Genomic DNA, 16,208 nt, shown 5'->3' with positions numbered 1-16,208 from the left:
TCAATGGTGGTGTCTATGTGTGTGTCCATGACCTTCTGGGCCATCTGGGCCTTCTGGGCCATTATCTTCATGGTATTTGTTATGGATTTCAATGCCCATCAAGGACAACACAAGCAAAAACTCTGGGAAGAACATATGCCCATCACGGTCCAAATCTGCCTTCTTGAACACAGACTCCACAGAAATGTTTTCCTTTTTCTGAAAAGGAAGAGACCATAGATTTCCCATTATTTGAGCATAAATCATCTGCCCTGTAAGTGATTCAACACATTTGTACCTACATGCATGCCCAGACACATTTTGCCCCTCCTCCCTTGTATGAAGGTATGTTACCTTCATGAGGGGGAGATGGGGAGGGAAATGCAATACTTGACTATGGTTACACTCCTGGCTGCTCAGAACATTCTTCTTTTCATCCATAACCCCAAAAGTTAACACCATGTTCCCCAACTGGAATTTAGAAAGCTAGCATAAGTTTCCTACAGGTCTGTGTTGTTCCCTGGAGGTATAGAAGAGGGCAAGTGTCCTGGGGCTTCCACTCACCAAATGTTCAGTGAACCCAGGGGCCTCTTTACTAATTAAGCCTTTCAACTCGCTAAACTCCAGGGCATCCTCTTCCTCCGACTTGTGGGAATATTCATGAAAGACTGCAATAATTTGGTTGAGGTTTTCCTCGGAGGAAGTGTACTTTGTGGATGCCATGGTTCAGTGTATCAGGGAGGACCTGGAGAGAAAAATAAAGAATGCCACAAAAAGAAAAACAATGTTCCTATCTACATGTCTTAAGCCTGGGGATGTTTATTCTCGGTCTTTATCCTCACTATCTCTCCTCCTGCAAGGGTTGCCCAAAGATACCTTTCTGCCATCAGGACACAAACCAAGGTGTCTGGGGCCCCTATGTTCCTAAAGACTACAGACCCCACCCAACTCTAAACACTCAGTCTCCATTCCTGGCACTAAGCCCCCAACCCTTTCATTTAACCCCCATGCTCAACCCTTAGGTCTCCATCACAAGGAAAACTTTCCAGTGTTTTTATTGGGCATTTGAACAGCACAGAATTCAAAGAAATCCTAGACTGAAGGGTATTTGGAGTTATCCCTTTCCCATTCCTATACTGCCCAGGGCCTTGGACACACTAGCCTCCACATCCTTATGACCATAGCTAGACTGCCCAGAACTTTAGAATCAAACTGGATCCTGTAAGGTCTCCCAGCTATAGTTATCCCATGATGACCCAAGAACAAACAGCCTGTGAGCAGTCCAAGGTAGAGATCCAAGGCCCATCCAAGTGAGCTTCTTGGCAGACTTACCTGGAGGAAGCTGCAGGAAGAAAGAGTCAGATGAGTGAATGGCCACTTCCACCTAGAGTCCTTTTATAGAACTTGCCTCTGGAGTCCCGCCCCCAAAGCTGAAGCATCATGGCCTCTGGGTGTGAACTAGGAAAAAGTCATTGGGCAACTCTGCTTAGTATTCCCAAAGACTCTGTCCTTGGCACCAATAGGGACACTCCCACATGCCCCCAGGCGGTAATCCTTTTCATCAGAGAAATGGCTCACATAAATCTGCCCCAAACATTCTGAGATCAGGGAATACACTTCCCAGAACTCTTTTTGCATCTACAAATAACATTAAGTCTAAGTCCAGGTAACCCTGTCCTTCCCATTCCCTACAGAACATTGTGAGCTCAGTGCGAGCTGAAAAAAATCTGCCTCTTTTTTCTAGAATCCTGGGACCAGGGGAATCATCAATCTCAAAATCAAAAGGGATACAGAGGATATCTAGTCTAATTCTCTTCTTGACGAATCAAAGGGGCTTTTTGTGGATTTTTTTTGGAGGGGGGAGTATCAGGGGCCTCACTTTATTGATTTTCAAAACCCTTCAACATCCATGATTTCCTTTGAGCTTTAGAACCTTCCTGCGAGGGTACACAGGACAGGTATTATTATCCCTACTTTACAAATGTGCAGACCGAGGCACAGAAGAGTGGAGTAAACTGCCTAAGTTCACATAGAGAGTTAACAATGACAAACCCAGAAATAGACGGCTAGTCCCTTGACTCAGTCCTATGCTTTTCTACCACATCAGGCTAGATTCAGTGGTTACCGGCCTAGGTACCAGTAGGTTCACAGGATCATTAGGATGAAAGCTTCAAAGCAAGAACTACCTTACTTTTGTATTTGTATTCCTAGCATCCAACACATAAGCCTGGCACATAAGGAGACCTTTAATAAATGTTAGTTGATTGGTTAATAGTAGTTCTTAGGACCAGAAGGGACTTTTGAGTTCATCTAGTCCAACCAAGATCACACAGCTTGCAACAAGCCAAGATTCCAATATAAGACCTTGGACTCTTTCATCTACAACAAAAACTACCTCAACTTGGGAGGGGAGAGAGGCAAGGAGAAAGGAAGGACTGGGGAGGGGAGTAGGACAGTGATTGGGGAAGATGAGAGACACAGAAAGGGCAGTCAAGCAAAAATGAAAGGCAAGCTTCACCACTGTGTCATGGGCCAGTCATGTCTAGGCATAATAGGGAATGGAATTTTCTGAAACTGGGAGCCGTTTATGGACATGGTTTAGACAGAGCTCTACAAGGCACAAGCTTAGGAGAATATGCATTATGTCACCATTCCCAAGCCCCTTTGATTTGTCAGGAAGAGAATTAGACTAGATATCCTCTGTATCTCTTTTGATTTTGAGATCTGATGATTCCCCTAGGCCCAGGATTCTAGAAAAAAGAAGCAGAATTTTTTCAGAATCCCCAAGGAAATTTGAGCTCACAATGGTCTCTAGGGAATGGAAGGGCAGAGTTATCTTGACCTAGATTAAGATGTCATTTGTAGATGCAAAAAGAATTCAGTGAAGTGTCTTCCCTGCTCTCAGATTCTCAAAGCAGTCTTGGACCAATCAATCAATTTACAAACATTTAGTAAATGCCTATTACGTAAATGTAACATCTGTAATATGTAAATACTATCCATTTAGTAAATGCCTACCTAACTATTCTGAACACTTGGGCTTGCAAATAGAAAAGTGAGACAATCACTGACCTAAAGTATGCTGGGAAGCTACAACCTATTTACGGATAAGAAAATACAAGAAAAATTCAAAGTACTTGCATTTTTATTTATAATTTTATTGATTTTTTTGCTTTTATGCCACTTACATTTCCCAATATATCCCTCCCCCTCTAACTTTCTCTCTTAAAAAGGGGGAAAAAAAGGTTCAGTAAAATTAACCAACATGTAAACCAGGTCAGAGATCATATGGAGATTTCTGTACCCATAATCACCCTCACTACCTTTACAAAGAAGAGAAGGGAATGCAGCCTCCTATTTCTAACAACTTTTAAGGGGGACATGGGTTCTGAGAGGCAAAGATGAAGAGGAAAAGCATTCCAAGTATGGGAGACAACTTCTCAAAGTCATAGAGACAGAAGTTTCCTGTCCTGGGAACAGCAGATTTGCTAGTTTGGCTGGAAGGTATGTAGATCGAATGAAGAGGAGAAACATAGTCTAAAAATAGAAGCTAGAGCCACATTGTAAAGGATTTGAAATACCAAATAGAGGAGTTTGTCTTTTATCCTAGCAACCACGAGGAGATACTGAAGCTTCTTTAGCTGGGGAGTTATATGGTCAGACCTGAGATCTAGGGATATCAGTTTGGTAGCCATGTGGAAGATGGATTGGAGAGGGGAGAAACTGAGAAAAGGAAGACCAATCAGGAGTCTATTGAAATAGGCAAAGTAAGAGTGGAATGAGGGCCCGAACCAGGATGGTTGTCTATAGGAGTGGAGAGAAGGGAATGATGTGAGAGTTTTGAAAAGCAATAAACCATTAAGAGGAGGCAGGATCAACAAGATGTGATAATTAATTGGCTATTTAGAGTGAATAAGAGTAAAGAGTTGAGGATAACTCAAGTTTTTGAACCTGAGAGACTAAAATGATAGTGGCACCCCTAGAGGCTAGGTCCTAGACAGAAATGAGAAAGGCAGGGGGGCATGGGTTGGGGGAAAGAGTGGAGCAGGTAATGAGTTCAGTTTGGGATATGTTGAGTTTGAGATGGAACACTCCACAGTCTGCTTTCCTAGAGTGTAAATTCAATTCACCATTTACGGAAGACCTACTTTGCACTGAGTGAATGTAAGACATGGTTCTGACATCAAGGAGTATACAATCTAATTAGAGAGATAAGACTAGCATAGAAGAAACAAAAGCCAACAATAGAAGGCAGCCTGCACTCCCTTGCTGTCATGTGATATAGAGTCTAAATGCTATAGAAAATCAGGGGACTGATTGATCAATAAAGGCAGAAGTATCCAAGAAGACTCACTTCCTGGGGTTTGAGCTGATTGCAAGATTGTCCATGATAGTAGGATGTTTTTGTTTGGGGTAGGGACTCATGATTCATTTATGGTGCAACCTCACTGATACCTAGTGGTAAGTAGTTACACATTCACTGGGGAATGTAGAGAGCTATCCATAAAGTCTTCTGTCCCATGCAAATGGCCCATAGGTGAGAAAGGACCCAGAATCCCTCTTCCCCAAGCCAAGGAATTGGAGACAGACTTGGTGGAAAAAGGAAGAGAACAAAATAGCATTAAAGAATGAGTCAGACCGACATAGAATTCTAGCTCTACCCCATACCACCAGTAACCTCAGACAGGTGACTGCCCCCTCTCTGGGCCTCAGCTTCCTCATCTGTAAAATGGCAGGCTTAAACCAGATGACCTCTAAAAACTCTTCCAGCTCTGAGTCTGATACTGTGAATAGAACAAGTGCTCTGCTCTACCCCCACAGCCCGGACGAGTCTAGTCCCAAAGTTGCCAGTATAGAAAGAAACCAGCCAGGGCTGAATATTCTCTGGGTTTAACAGGGAGCTTTCCCTCCAGCAAGCTTGAATTTTAAAAGGGGATATACAAAAGAGAGAAAGCATGGCATAATAGGTAGAAGGCCATCAGAAAGGAAGACCTGTATTCAAGACCTGTCCCTGACACATACCAGACTCAGGACCATGAACAAGTCAATGAACCTCTGCATCCCAGAACTCTATCTAGCTATTCCTCCTGAATAGTGTTAGCCTAGTAGACTGCTGAGCTTCATTTTTCAGTCATGTCCAACTCTTTGTACCCCCATTTGTGGTTTCCTTGGCAAAGATACTGGAGTAGTTTGCCATTTCCTTCTCCAGCTCATTTGACAGATGAAGAAACTGAAGCATGGTTAAGTGACTTGCCCAGGGTCACACAGCTAGCACGTTTCTGAGACTGGATTTGAACTCAGATATCCCTCATTCCGGGCCCAGTGCTCTAGCTGCCCCCTTCCAACCTTACCAATCTTCTTCTATCCTACTCCTTTCCATGATCGAGTGACACAGGGCTCCTTGCTATTCCTTGCAAGGGACATTCCATCTCCCTACTGCCTTGGTTTTCACTGGCTGTCCCTCCTGCCCAAAACTCTCTCTTTCTCTTCACCTCTACCTCCTGGCTTCTCTCACTTTCTTCAAGTCTCAGCTAAAAGCTCTCCTTTGCAAGAAGCATTTCCCATCCCTCTTAATGTTAGTGATTTTTCTTCTGAGATTGTCTTGAATTTATCATATATGTTGTGTGTGTGTATATATACATACATATATATATATGTATATATATATATATATCTTGTTGGCATGTAGCTGTTTGTATGTTGCCTCTCTCATTAGATTATGAGTTCTTTGAGGGCAGGAACTGTTTTTGCCTTTCTTTGTATCCTACACAGTATACTTGACTTAAGTATTTCCTTTATGTCTAAAAGGGCTTTCCTTTTACATTTCAGTATCTCGGATTTTATTCCTTCCAACCTTCAGCTTTGCTGAAGTCCAATGGTACATGCCCCCTTAGATCTATATTAAATTGAACACAGGATTACCAACACTGCCCTGCTTGTCAGTGTCTCCCAAATTTCCTTCTGATTTATGTGAATTTTTTATGTTTTCATTGATGCTCTTTAGAGCATCACAGTTTGTGGATACTCAGAAAAGGAATGATCACTGTGAATATTGTGTCATCCTAACCCTATTTCCTTTTTTTTGACCAGAATACATAAGGAGTAGATCAGGGAAATGCTGTAGACACTGACTATCTGGATATCACTAAGGCAATTTAAAAAGTCTCTCATAATATGGTGTGAACAAAATGTACAGTCATGGGCTAGGTGATAATACAATTATGTGTATTTAGAAGTGATTGAATTGCCATTTCCAAAGAGTGTTGATTAAGGTTAGGGTTTGTGGAATGTGGCAGCGTGGAATGGTGAAATCAAGAGATCTGAGTTTGAATCCTGAGTCTTCCATTTACCACTTGTTTGACCTTGAATAAGTTACTTAACCTCTTTGGGCCTCAGTTCCCTTATCTGTAAAATGAAGGTGTCAGACCAGGTGACCTCCAAGGTCCCTTCCAGTTCCAAGTCTGTGGTCTTATGAATGCTATCCTGCCTTAAACAACATTTTTATCATAACTAAGATGAATATATTGACGTATCTTTAGAAACTTCAGAAACTAGGTGGCATTGTAGATTGAAGGCCAGACCTAGACTCAGGAAGACCCGCCTTGGACATTTACCAGTAGTGTGACCCTGGGCAAGTCACTTAACCTCTGTCTTCTGACTCCAGTTCCATTGTTCTCCTCACTATACTACATTACCATAATTGTTACACAGATATAGAGAATGGAGCTTATTAGCCAATGAATGGAAGTCACCAACAAGAGGAAGAAAGGAGCAATACCCTTGTGGGATAAGGGATGGGGACTGAGGTTCAGAAGTAATAGCCAAAATTTTAGATAGCTTAACGCAGAGCTCCCACATAAAACCCATCCACTTTTCTCAATGAAACAGAGTTCAAATCAAAGTCAATGAAAACAAAATATGGTGCATTCACTCTAACTGACAGTGAATGAAGCCCATCATTTAATTGAATATGGTCTGCACAAATGAGGTCAGATCTCAATGTGAGCCTGGCACCTTCACTTTTGGTCTTGGCATGGACTCATGACATGGGTTAGTTATGACAGTGCAGCTTGCTGCATTCTCAACATGAAGTATGCAAACTCAGAGCTAACCAGTCTCTGTGTAAAAGTTAAAGTGATGGGGGCAGCTAGGTGGTGCAGTGAGTAGAGCACCAGCCCTGGAGTCAGGAAGATCTGAGTTCAAATTCTGCCTCAGATGCTTGACACACTAGTTGTGTGACCTTGGGCAAGTCACTTCACCCAAATGCCTTGCTTTCCCCTCTCAAAAAAAAAGGAAGTTAAAGTGACCTAAAATGACAATAGCTAATACGCATATAGTGCTTTAAAGTTTGCAAAGTGCTTTACAGATATATTATCTCACTTGATCCTCTCAACCTATAAGGTAGGTGCTATCACTATCTCCATTTTACAGATGAGGAAACTGAGGGTGTCTAAGTGACTTGCCCGGTGACACAGCTAAGTCAGTATCTGAGGCAGGATTTGAACTCAGGCTTTCCTGACACCAAATCCAGCATTATATCTGCTGTCCCACCAACCTGTTACCATGCGGTAAGCTGTTTTCTCCCCAAATTTACAATTTTTTAAAATTAAATTAATTCAAGGATGATTATAGGTAATTATTTGAAATTTTCAACTTCATTAAATTTAAATTTCATTGTCTTTGGGGGGGGGGTTGTCCCTAATTTTAAAAAGTGAAATAATGTCCCTTTCTGAGGGATAAATATATAACTGTTTTAAAGAGAAAATTCATGGGAGTGACTAAAATCAGCAAGGAAATACACTAGAAACAGTTTAACTAGCAGCAATACAGAAACACAAAATGAAAAACCCTGAAATTACTTCCGTAGCATTTATCATTAGGATTCATAAATACCATCATTGTCAGGAAACAAAGGCAATTAACTGTGTTTGCTTTGTATGGATGCTTTAGATATAACTAGCATAAATCAATTAATAAGCATTTATTAATAATAGCTAAAAATCATATGGCATTTTAAGGTTTGCAAAGCACTTTAACAAATATTTCATTTATTTGGTGCCTACTATGTGCCAAACACTGTACAGGGAGTACAAAGACAAAATTAACAGTCTCTGCCCTCAAGAAGTTTGCATTGTACTTGGGGACACAACATATACATAAATATGAATAAAATATATACAAATAAACACAAAGTAATGATGGGGGAGAACACTAGCTAGCAGCTATGGAGAACAGGAAAGGCTTCATGGAGGTGTCTTTTGAACAGAGTTTTGAAGAAACAAATGCTTTCCAGGCATAAGAGAGAGTCAGTGAAACTTAATACATTGAAACGACATCTTGAAAGTACATACTGCATACAGAATATTCTGACAACACAAGATAATTTTTCCAGAAAAAATTAGATGACTTTAATGAACAAAAACAAACTTTTCAAAAACCATGTCTGGGACATCAAAAGGATTGCTCATATCGTATAAAGTTACTTACAAAATTTCTAAGTGTGAAAAGCCTCATTTGAGAGGCTAAACATTGGCAGTACTTATAACTAGCGATATGGTCCAAATGATGTTTGGCAAACCATATTAAAGCAGCTTCAAATGGTCCCATTCACAGACATTAACTATGGTTGCCTTTCTCTGCATACCCAGCACTTAGTACAGGATCTTAATAAATACTTGTTTACTGACTCACTACCCATATGTCTGATGAACTTTATGATCAATTAATCATATAATTTTTAAAAAATCACATAATTAAATCTTCTTATTTTGCATTGCAAGTGGCTAAAGCAACCATTATAGTCTTTTAAAAATATTTTTATTGGTATCTTTTGTTTTCACATTACCTTCATTATTGCAATCATTTTCTGTATTGCTTTCTTGGTTCTACTTACTTCATTCTGCATCTGTTATTATAAATCCTTCTATGCTTCTCTGAATTCTTTATAGCCACCATTTCTTATGATACAATAATATTTCCTTATAATCACATACCACACATTGTTTAGTCATTCCCCATTTGACATTTAAAGATGTTCATTTTTGAAACAGATGTCATGGAAAATTTGTGACTTCTCAAAACTCCTGATGGCAACGTCATGTCAAGAGAAATGTTCACTATAATGGATGGATTTTTAAATGAGAATGATACTGCGTGGGAGAATTGTTTTGGATTCTACACTGATAGAGCTCCATCAATGTCAGAATAAAATATAGATCCATAAGCTCTAGTCCAAAACGTGGCCCCTTCTGCAGTTAGAACACATTGCATGCTTCATATAACAGAAGGAGGAGGAGGAGGAAGAGGAACAGGAGGAGGGATAGTAGTATGAATGTTGATGATAATTATTATAACACCTACATCGTAAGGTTATTGTAAGGAGCAAATGAAATCAAATAATACATGTAAAGTGCTTCACAAACTTTAAAGTGAGGTAGCTAGGGGGACCAGTAGATAGAGCACTAGACTTGGAGGCAGAAAGATCTGAGTTGGAATCTTACATTAGACATTTACCAGCTGTGTGCCCCTGGGCAAGTTATGTAATCTGTCTCAGTTTCCTTATCTGTAAAATGGGGATAAGGTAAGCACTATATTTGTGGCAAAGGTGTTGGAGTAGGTTGCCATTCCTTCTCTAGCTCATTTTACAGGTGACGAAACTGAGACAAACAGGGTTAAGTGACCAGACGCTAACTAGTTGTGTGACCTTGGGCAAGTCACTTTAACTGTAACAGTCATAAAGACAAAATATCAACCTCAATGGGGTTTCTGAAATAAGAATCATGAGCAATGATACTGTCAATGTGTTCTATTTAGCAAAGTTTTTCAACGAGAAACAAAGCCCATCACGTTAATCATCATATTATAGTTTTCATTTTTATAAGTTATATGGAAATTATAATAGATTTTATCAATAAAAACCTGTATATATTATGTTGCTTCATATGCTTAAGATTTACATTGTTATAAAAATCATAACAAATCTTTAGTTTTTTATCTGAATAAAGCATGAACTGAGGGAATTACTTATATAGATTGTTTTATGGAAAGGAAGGCATGATAATTTTTTAATCTTAAAAAGGGTGTTCATCACCACTATGTAAAATTTTGAAGGGTTTTTTGCGCAATATAAAGAAAAATTTCTTAGCATTTGGAGAAATCTGAAAATGGAATAGACTGCTTTTCGAGCTTCCAGGTGAGACACAGCTTGATCTCTTCAAGCAGAGGACCAGCTTCCAAGAATGGCAATTCCATCTTTCGAAGGAAGGTCATACTTTGGACTTAGGTTGGACCAGATGACAGGCACCAATGACTGTAAGAACTTCAAATGGAAACATTCCCAATAGGCAGATGTAAATCACAACCAGAAGCCGCCCCACCTTAGACAAGACACTCAGACACCCATCACGAGTACTTGGCTTACAGAATGAGAGCAAGGAAAGCCCTAGTCCATGAGAAGTCCATTCCAACACAGAACAATGATGATAGGATGGCCTCATTTTTTACTTTTGATTGCAAGATCCAGTTAAGTGTTTCTAAACTCCCAGTCATGTGTTAGATGGATTAGAATAATCAGGTCGTGCGAGCTGCCAAGCCAGAACACAAAAGCCGTTACCCTGGATTCCTTCATTATGGCCCAGCCAATCCTCCAGCCCTTCCCAGCTTCTACACCCCGGGCAGTGGGGCAAACCACAGAATCTCTTTCCTGCTGGATAAGCCACTTTGGCCAAGAGGAAAACACCTATACAGTCATAGGCAAATTTTTCCTCAGCAACCGCCCGTAGCGGACAGAGACACCCTGTGACTTCTTGAACCTTTTATACACCCAATTGCTTCAAGGAAACTTGAGGGTCAGTAAAAACTTGGAGGGGAACTGAGACATACAGAATATAGACACAGATCACCTAGTCCAAGCCCTCATTTTAGGGATGTAGAAACTGAAGGCCAGGGGGTTGAAGAGACTCATCCGAGGTTTAATAACCAATAAATTGCAGAAGCAAGATTCAAACCCAGGTATGCTAGACTTGGAATCTGGAATCCAACACTCTTATTTACTACTTCTGTAACCTTGAGAAATTCACTTCATTTCTTCAGGAATCAGTTTCCTCAACCGAAAAATGTAAGGGTTAAATTAGGTGACTTCTAATATCTTTCCAGCAGCTACATGGTATGGCGAGTGGAGTGTTGAGCCTGGAATCAGAGGGCCTGAGTTCAAAACCAGCTTCAGGCACTTACTAGCTTTGTGACCTTGGGCAAGTCACTTACCCCCTTTCAGCTTCTGCTTCCTAACCTATGAAATAACAATAATAAAAGTGTCTACCTCCCAGGGTTGTTGTATCAGAGGAGATCACATCTGTAAAGTGCTTTACAAACCTTAAAACACTATGTGAGTGCTGGCTATTATTACTATTAGATCTCTGATCATATAACCCCTAATCCATTTTCCCAACAGTACGATGTAAACCACATCTTGGGTAAGAGGCTCAGTCGCCCTTTGCAAGTACTCTTTACATTACGCCAGTTTCCTTCTTGATAAAATTATCATCCAGGAAGTCCGTCGATGAGGTACCGACATTAATCCCCACATCGATGATGCAGAGACAGTATGGCTGGAACTTTATTATTCTCGGAGTGCAAGATTTTGCTACGTATGAAAAAAAAATCAGTGAGCTCAGAACAGCAGTTTTAAGCTACATCACAAAGGTTTTGGCTATACAGGCAGGAGGACACAACGGAATTTCAAAATGCAAACAAGAAAAGATACTGATTTATACCTCAAACAACAGACGAGAGAAGGGGAAAATCTGTATCAGGGAACAGAAGAAACTAGCCAATAAACACCGGAGCTATAACTGATATCTCAAGCTGGAATTTACAGACAGTGCTAACGACAGAGATTTATCAGGTTGGAACTTAGAGACGGAGGTGAGGGCAGATAAGCAGGGCAGCCAGGTGGCACAGTGGATAAAGCGCTGGGCCTGGAGTCAGAAAACTTTATCTTCCTGAGTTCAAATCCAGCTTCAGACGCTAGCTGTGTAACCCTGGGCAAGTCACTTCACCCTGTTTGCCTCAGTATGCCCATCTGTAAAATGGGCTGGGGAAGGAAATGCTCCAGTTCTCTCCAGTGTCTCTGCCAAGAAAATTCTAAATGGAGTCACGGAGAGTTGGACACAATCGAAAAATGACTAAATGACAACAAAGACAGGGATGTATCAGTAACTAACCAGATAACACCGGGGTTATTAGAGTTGTTGGTGTCTCAGCTTGATTTAGCAGACTCTAGCTTGCTACTGAACAGCATTATCTTAAGTAAATAATAGTAATAAAGTTGAGCTACAGACATTCTTATCACACCTTCCAAGAGAAGCAGTTTGCCTAAGATGCCACTATTAGTAAGTGGCAGATCTGGGATCAGACCCCAGGACTCTGACTCACTCCTTTTGGGGATGGTCGTAACCCAGGATTCTTTCTACTGTACCAGCATACTTCAAAGCCAGGATTAAGTGGCAAAAACTCAAAGCAAAGTCTTCCAAGGTGGGGCATAGGAGAAACACTGTTGAGGAAGAAAGCAATGCAAAGTAGGGGAAGAGGCCTTGAGCAGAGAGCCAATGACTAACTCTACCACTCAGCTTTATTTCAGCTGACCCTGCATGTAGTATGGGCTTAAAATAAATCCTCCCCAGGCATTGTTAAAGCTACTCTATCCAAGCATTTAGTCTCAAATTGAAGCCACACCTGCTACACCTTCAACAGGGTCTAAATTTGAAGGATGTTGACTGATGGGAAGACAGCTACCAGGAAATACCTACACAGGAGTGGCTGAATAGAAAAGGCAGACCTGAATTTGAGGACCTTGCTTTCTAAATTTGCCGATTATCCTTCCCCTTCCATCCAAGCTTCATCTCCCTAGGCTTCAAGAGTAGGAACCTTACTCCTCAAGCCTGCTCACAGCCGGTATCTACCTTCTTGTCCATAGGACAGACCACCCCTTCAGAGTAGTAACTCCTCTCCTTGTTGAGCCCATTCTCCTCCCCTCCCCACCAAATTTGCTCCTCACTAGCTTTCTACAGGAATCCTTCCCAGACAATGCCCCCCTCCCCAATCCCATGTCCAATCTCTCCTTGCTTTCTCCCACCTCCCACTGAGCTCTGCTGGGTTGAATCATCTGCCTTTGTTTCTCTGTCTTCCTGGACATCTTCACATTCAATTCAACAGAAAGTCTTTCCCAACCCTTTTTAATTCTAATGTTTTCCTCTGTTAATTATTTCCTCATCATCCTGTATGTAGCTTGTGTATATCTGTTTGTTGTCTCCCCCCTTAGACTGTGAGCTCCTTGAGGGTATCCCCAGCACTTGGCATAGTGCCTCGAACATAGTAAATGTTTAATAAATGTTTATTGATGGAACACAATTTGACAAACATTCATTAAACCCCTGCCATGTACAATATATTCTGTGCCCCTCCCTGCCCCCCTCATCAGACAGGGAGCTCCCTCTCCTCTGTTCCCCTCCAATGACAAGAGTAGGGCTCTGATCACAAGGGGGCACCCTTTATGGGGAGCCAGGAGGGACCCTGCCCCCCTAGCCTGCACACTTACTCTATCACTGTCACCTCCATTGACCCACAACTTGACTTTCCAGCTGTTCACAGCTGGGCTCTTCTCCTCCCTCCTAGACTTCTGATTGATCTGAATGAAACTCACAAAAGGAAAACAGATACTAGGGAAGGCTTTGATGTTAACTGACCCACCAAAGTAAATACTGGGTTGGTGGGGGAGAAGAAGAGGTTATCCTGAGGGTGGAGTCATACACATTCTCAAAGTCCACAGCCTACAACCCCAGGCCAGTTGTAACTTTCCAGGTCACCCCTACCCTGACCTCCCTAGTAATGGGCATAGACCAGCTTCCTACCCTTTCGAGAAAAGAACAGAGCTCTTGGACAGAATCTGCATAGTATCAGGTGAAGCAGGAAGGAAGAGCAAGGATCTTAAAACTAGACCCATATAAAGGTACACGAGGATCACTTCAATCCAAAGAACCCACTCTAGGGGCTGAAATCAATCAACATTTATTAAGCACCTACTATGTGCCAGGCATGGTGCTAAGTCCTAGGAATACAAAAAGAGGCAAAAGGTAGTTTCTGCCCTCAAGGAGCTTACAGTCTATCATTCAGTTCTATTTGTTTGTTTGTTGCGTTCATTTAGCTCTATGTATAGTAGTGATTTGACTCTTCCCCAAGAGATTGGAGCTCTGTGTAGACAAAGATTACATCCTTCTCTTCTATAGGCCAACCACCCTTAATTCCTTCAACCCATCCTTAAGGCCACCATGATCTTGAAGCTTTTTGCCATCCTAGTTGTCCTCCTCTGTAAACTCTAATTTATTCCCACCCTTCCTACAAGATAGCACATAGAACTGAACTTTGTACTCCAGGGGTGATCTAACCAGGGCAGGACCATCACCTCCCTGTTCCAGGACACTCTGCTTCTTCTAATGGAGTTGAAGACTCCATTGGTTTTCTTGGTCGACATCACACTGGTGACTCCTCTTGACCTTGCAGTCCACCAACACCCCCAGATCTTTTTCAGGTAAACTACTTTCACCATTACCATAAATATATTACACATATTACATTTAATTTTGATTGGGTTGGATTTGAACTTCCCAACAATTAGCACTCCCCCAAAGTACTAAACCTCAGAAGGTATAGAGTTACCAATCATTTTGTTCAGTCATATCAGTCATGTTGAACTCCACGAAGCCATTTGGGGTTTTCTTGGCAAAGATACTGGAGTAGTTTTCCATTTCCTTCCCCAGCTCATTTTACAGATGAGGAAACTGAGGCAAACAGAGTTAAGTGATCTATCCACTGAGCCACCTACCTGCCCCTCCAACAGACCTAGCCTGCATTAGATGGCTACTGAAATACCTTCCAGTTCTTAGATTCTACAACACAGATGAGAAATCCAAGGTCCAGAGTGAATGTATGATTTGCCCAAGAGTGCACAGTAAGTTGGGATAGCTAGGTGGTGCAGTGGATAGAGTATCAGACCTTAAGTCAGCAAGACTCATCTCCCTGAGTTCAAATCTGGCCTCAGACACTTACTAGTTATGTGACAGTGGGTAAGTCACTTAACCCTGTTTTCCTCAGTTTCCTCATTTGTAAAATGAGTTAGAGAAGAAAGTGGCAAACCACTCCAATATCTTTGCCAAGAAAATCCCAAATGGGGTCACAAAAGTCAGACACAACTGAAAAATGACTGAATAGCAACAACAAAATTGATTTACAAAAGCGCATATTAACATTATCTATGTTCTATTGTTTTTTATTTGTTTTGTTAAATACTTCCCAATTACATTTTAATCTGGCTCACAATTCGGGACTGCTATGTGCTTCGTTACCAGCATTTGATACCCCTATACTAGGTGATCTTCCAGTTCATGATCCAAATCTTCTTCCTCCTGAAACAACTGACAATCCATGAACATTTGACTTCAATTTAGTATCGTTGTAAGAGGGTGGGAGTTTTAAAGTAAGCAATGGTTTATAATTCATTTCCAGGATGAATCAGTTCAGCTCACTCAAGTTTCCAAACAGGGCATGGTGGAATGAATGAAATGGATGAATAAATGAAGAAAAAAAGCTAAGAGTTTAGCAAGGGCCAAGCTAAACAATGGTGATGTAAACACACAGTCCCTGTCCTCAAGAAGCTCACATTCTCAACTGGAGAGGTGACACGTATAAGGAAGCGATGGAGAGGAAGGAGGAATTTGGTTTGGAAAGTTACAGGTATGGTGAATGGAGCCACAGAGGAGTAGACTGACACACCCTTTCCAGTAAAGATCCAGCATTAATTTGGTTACGGTAACATACCTAAAAACAAACCAGCGAACATCATGGAAGGAAGAGAGTAACTTGGGGGAGAGATAATTTTTCCATTCTGAGCTGGGACCCTTTTCTTTTAGTGGTATTATTTCTTAGTCCCTGTAAAAGCAGTTTCAGTGGGGAGAAGGAAAGAGAAGATGATATAAAACAGGACTGGTCAGACTCCTACTCTCCTTGGATCCAAAAAGATCTCAATATAGGTTTAGCTTCCTCCACCTCCTCCCTCTCTATCCTTACTATGGCTATTGGCAAACTCCCTTAATTATAAGAATCTCCAGGAACCATTTTCCAAAATGCTAAAAGCTTTTCTCTGCAAATTATAGACACTTTGGACCCTTAGTTACTGT

At 41.2% G+C, this 16,208-nt stretch overlaps 1 protein-coding gene across 1 annotated transcript; it reads right to left on the bottom strand.

Moving 5' to 3' along the window:
• On the bottom strand, positions 1-702 carry S100A8 (S100 calcium binding protein A8). The gene is made up of 2 exons (XM_036754215.1): positions 544-702; positions 1-198 (listed from the first exon to the last, which is right to left on the bottom strand). Exons 1-2 carry the CDS (start codon positions 700-702, stop codon positions 1-3), a joined length of 357 nt encoding a protein of 118 aa, XP_036610110.1.
• Positions 703-16,208: the final 15,506 nt, after the last annotated feature.

This window comes from Trichosurus vulpecula, chromosome 4 (assembly GCF_011100635.1).
Source record: "Trichosurus vulpecula isolate mTriVul1 chromosome 4, mTriVul1.pri, whole genome shotgun sequence".
Classification (NCBI taxonomy): domain Eukaryota; kingdom Metazoa; phylum Chordata; class Mammalia; order Diprotodontia; family Phalangeridae; genus Trichosurus; species Trichosurus vulpecula.
Note: the sequence above shows the minus strand (reverse complement) of the source record. Positions and strands in the feature narration are given on the sequence as shown.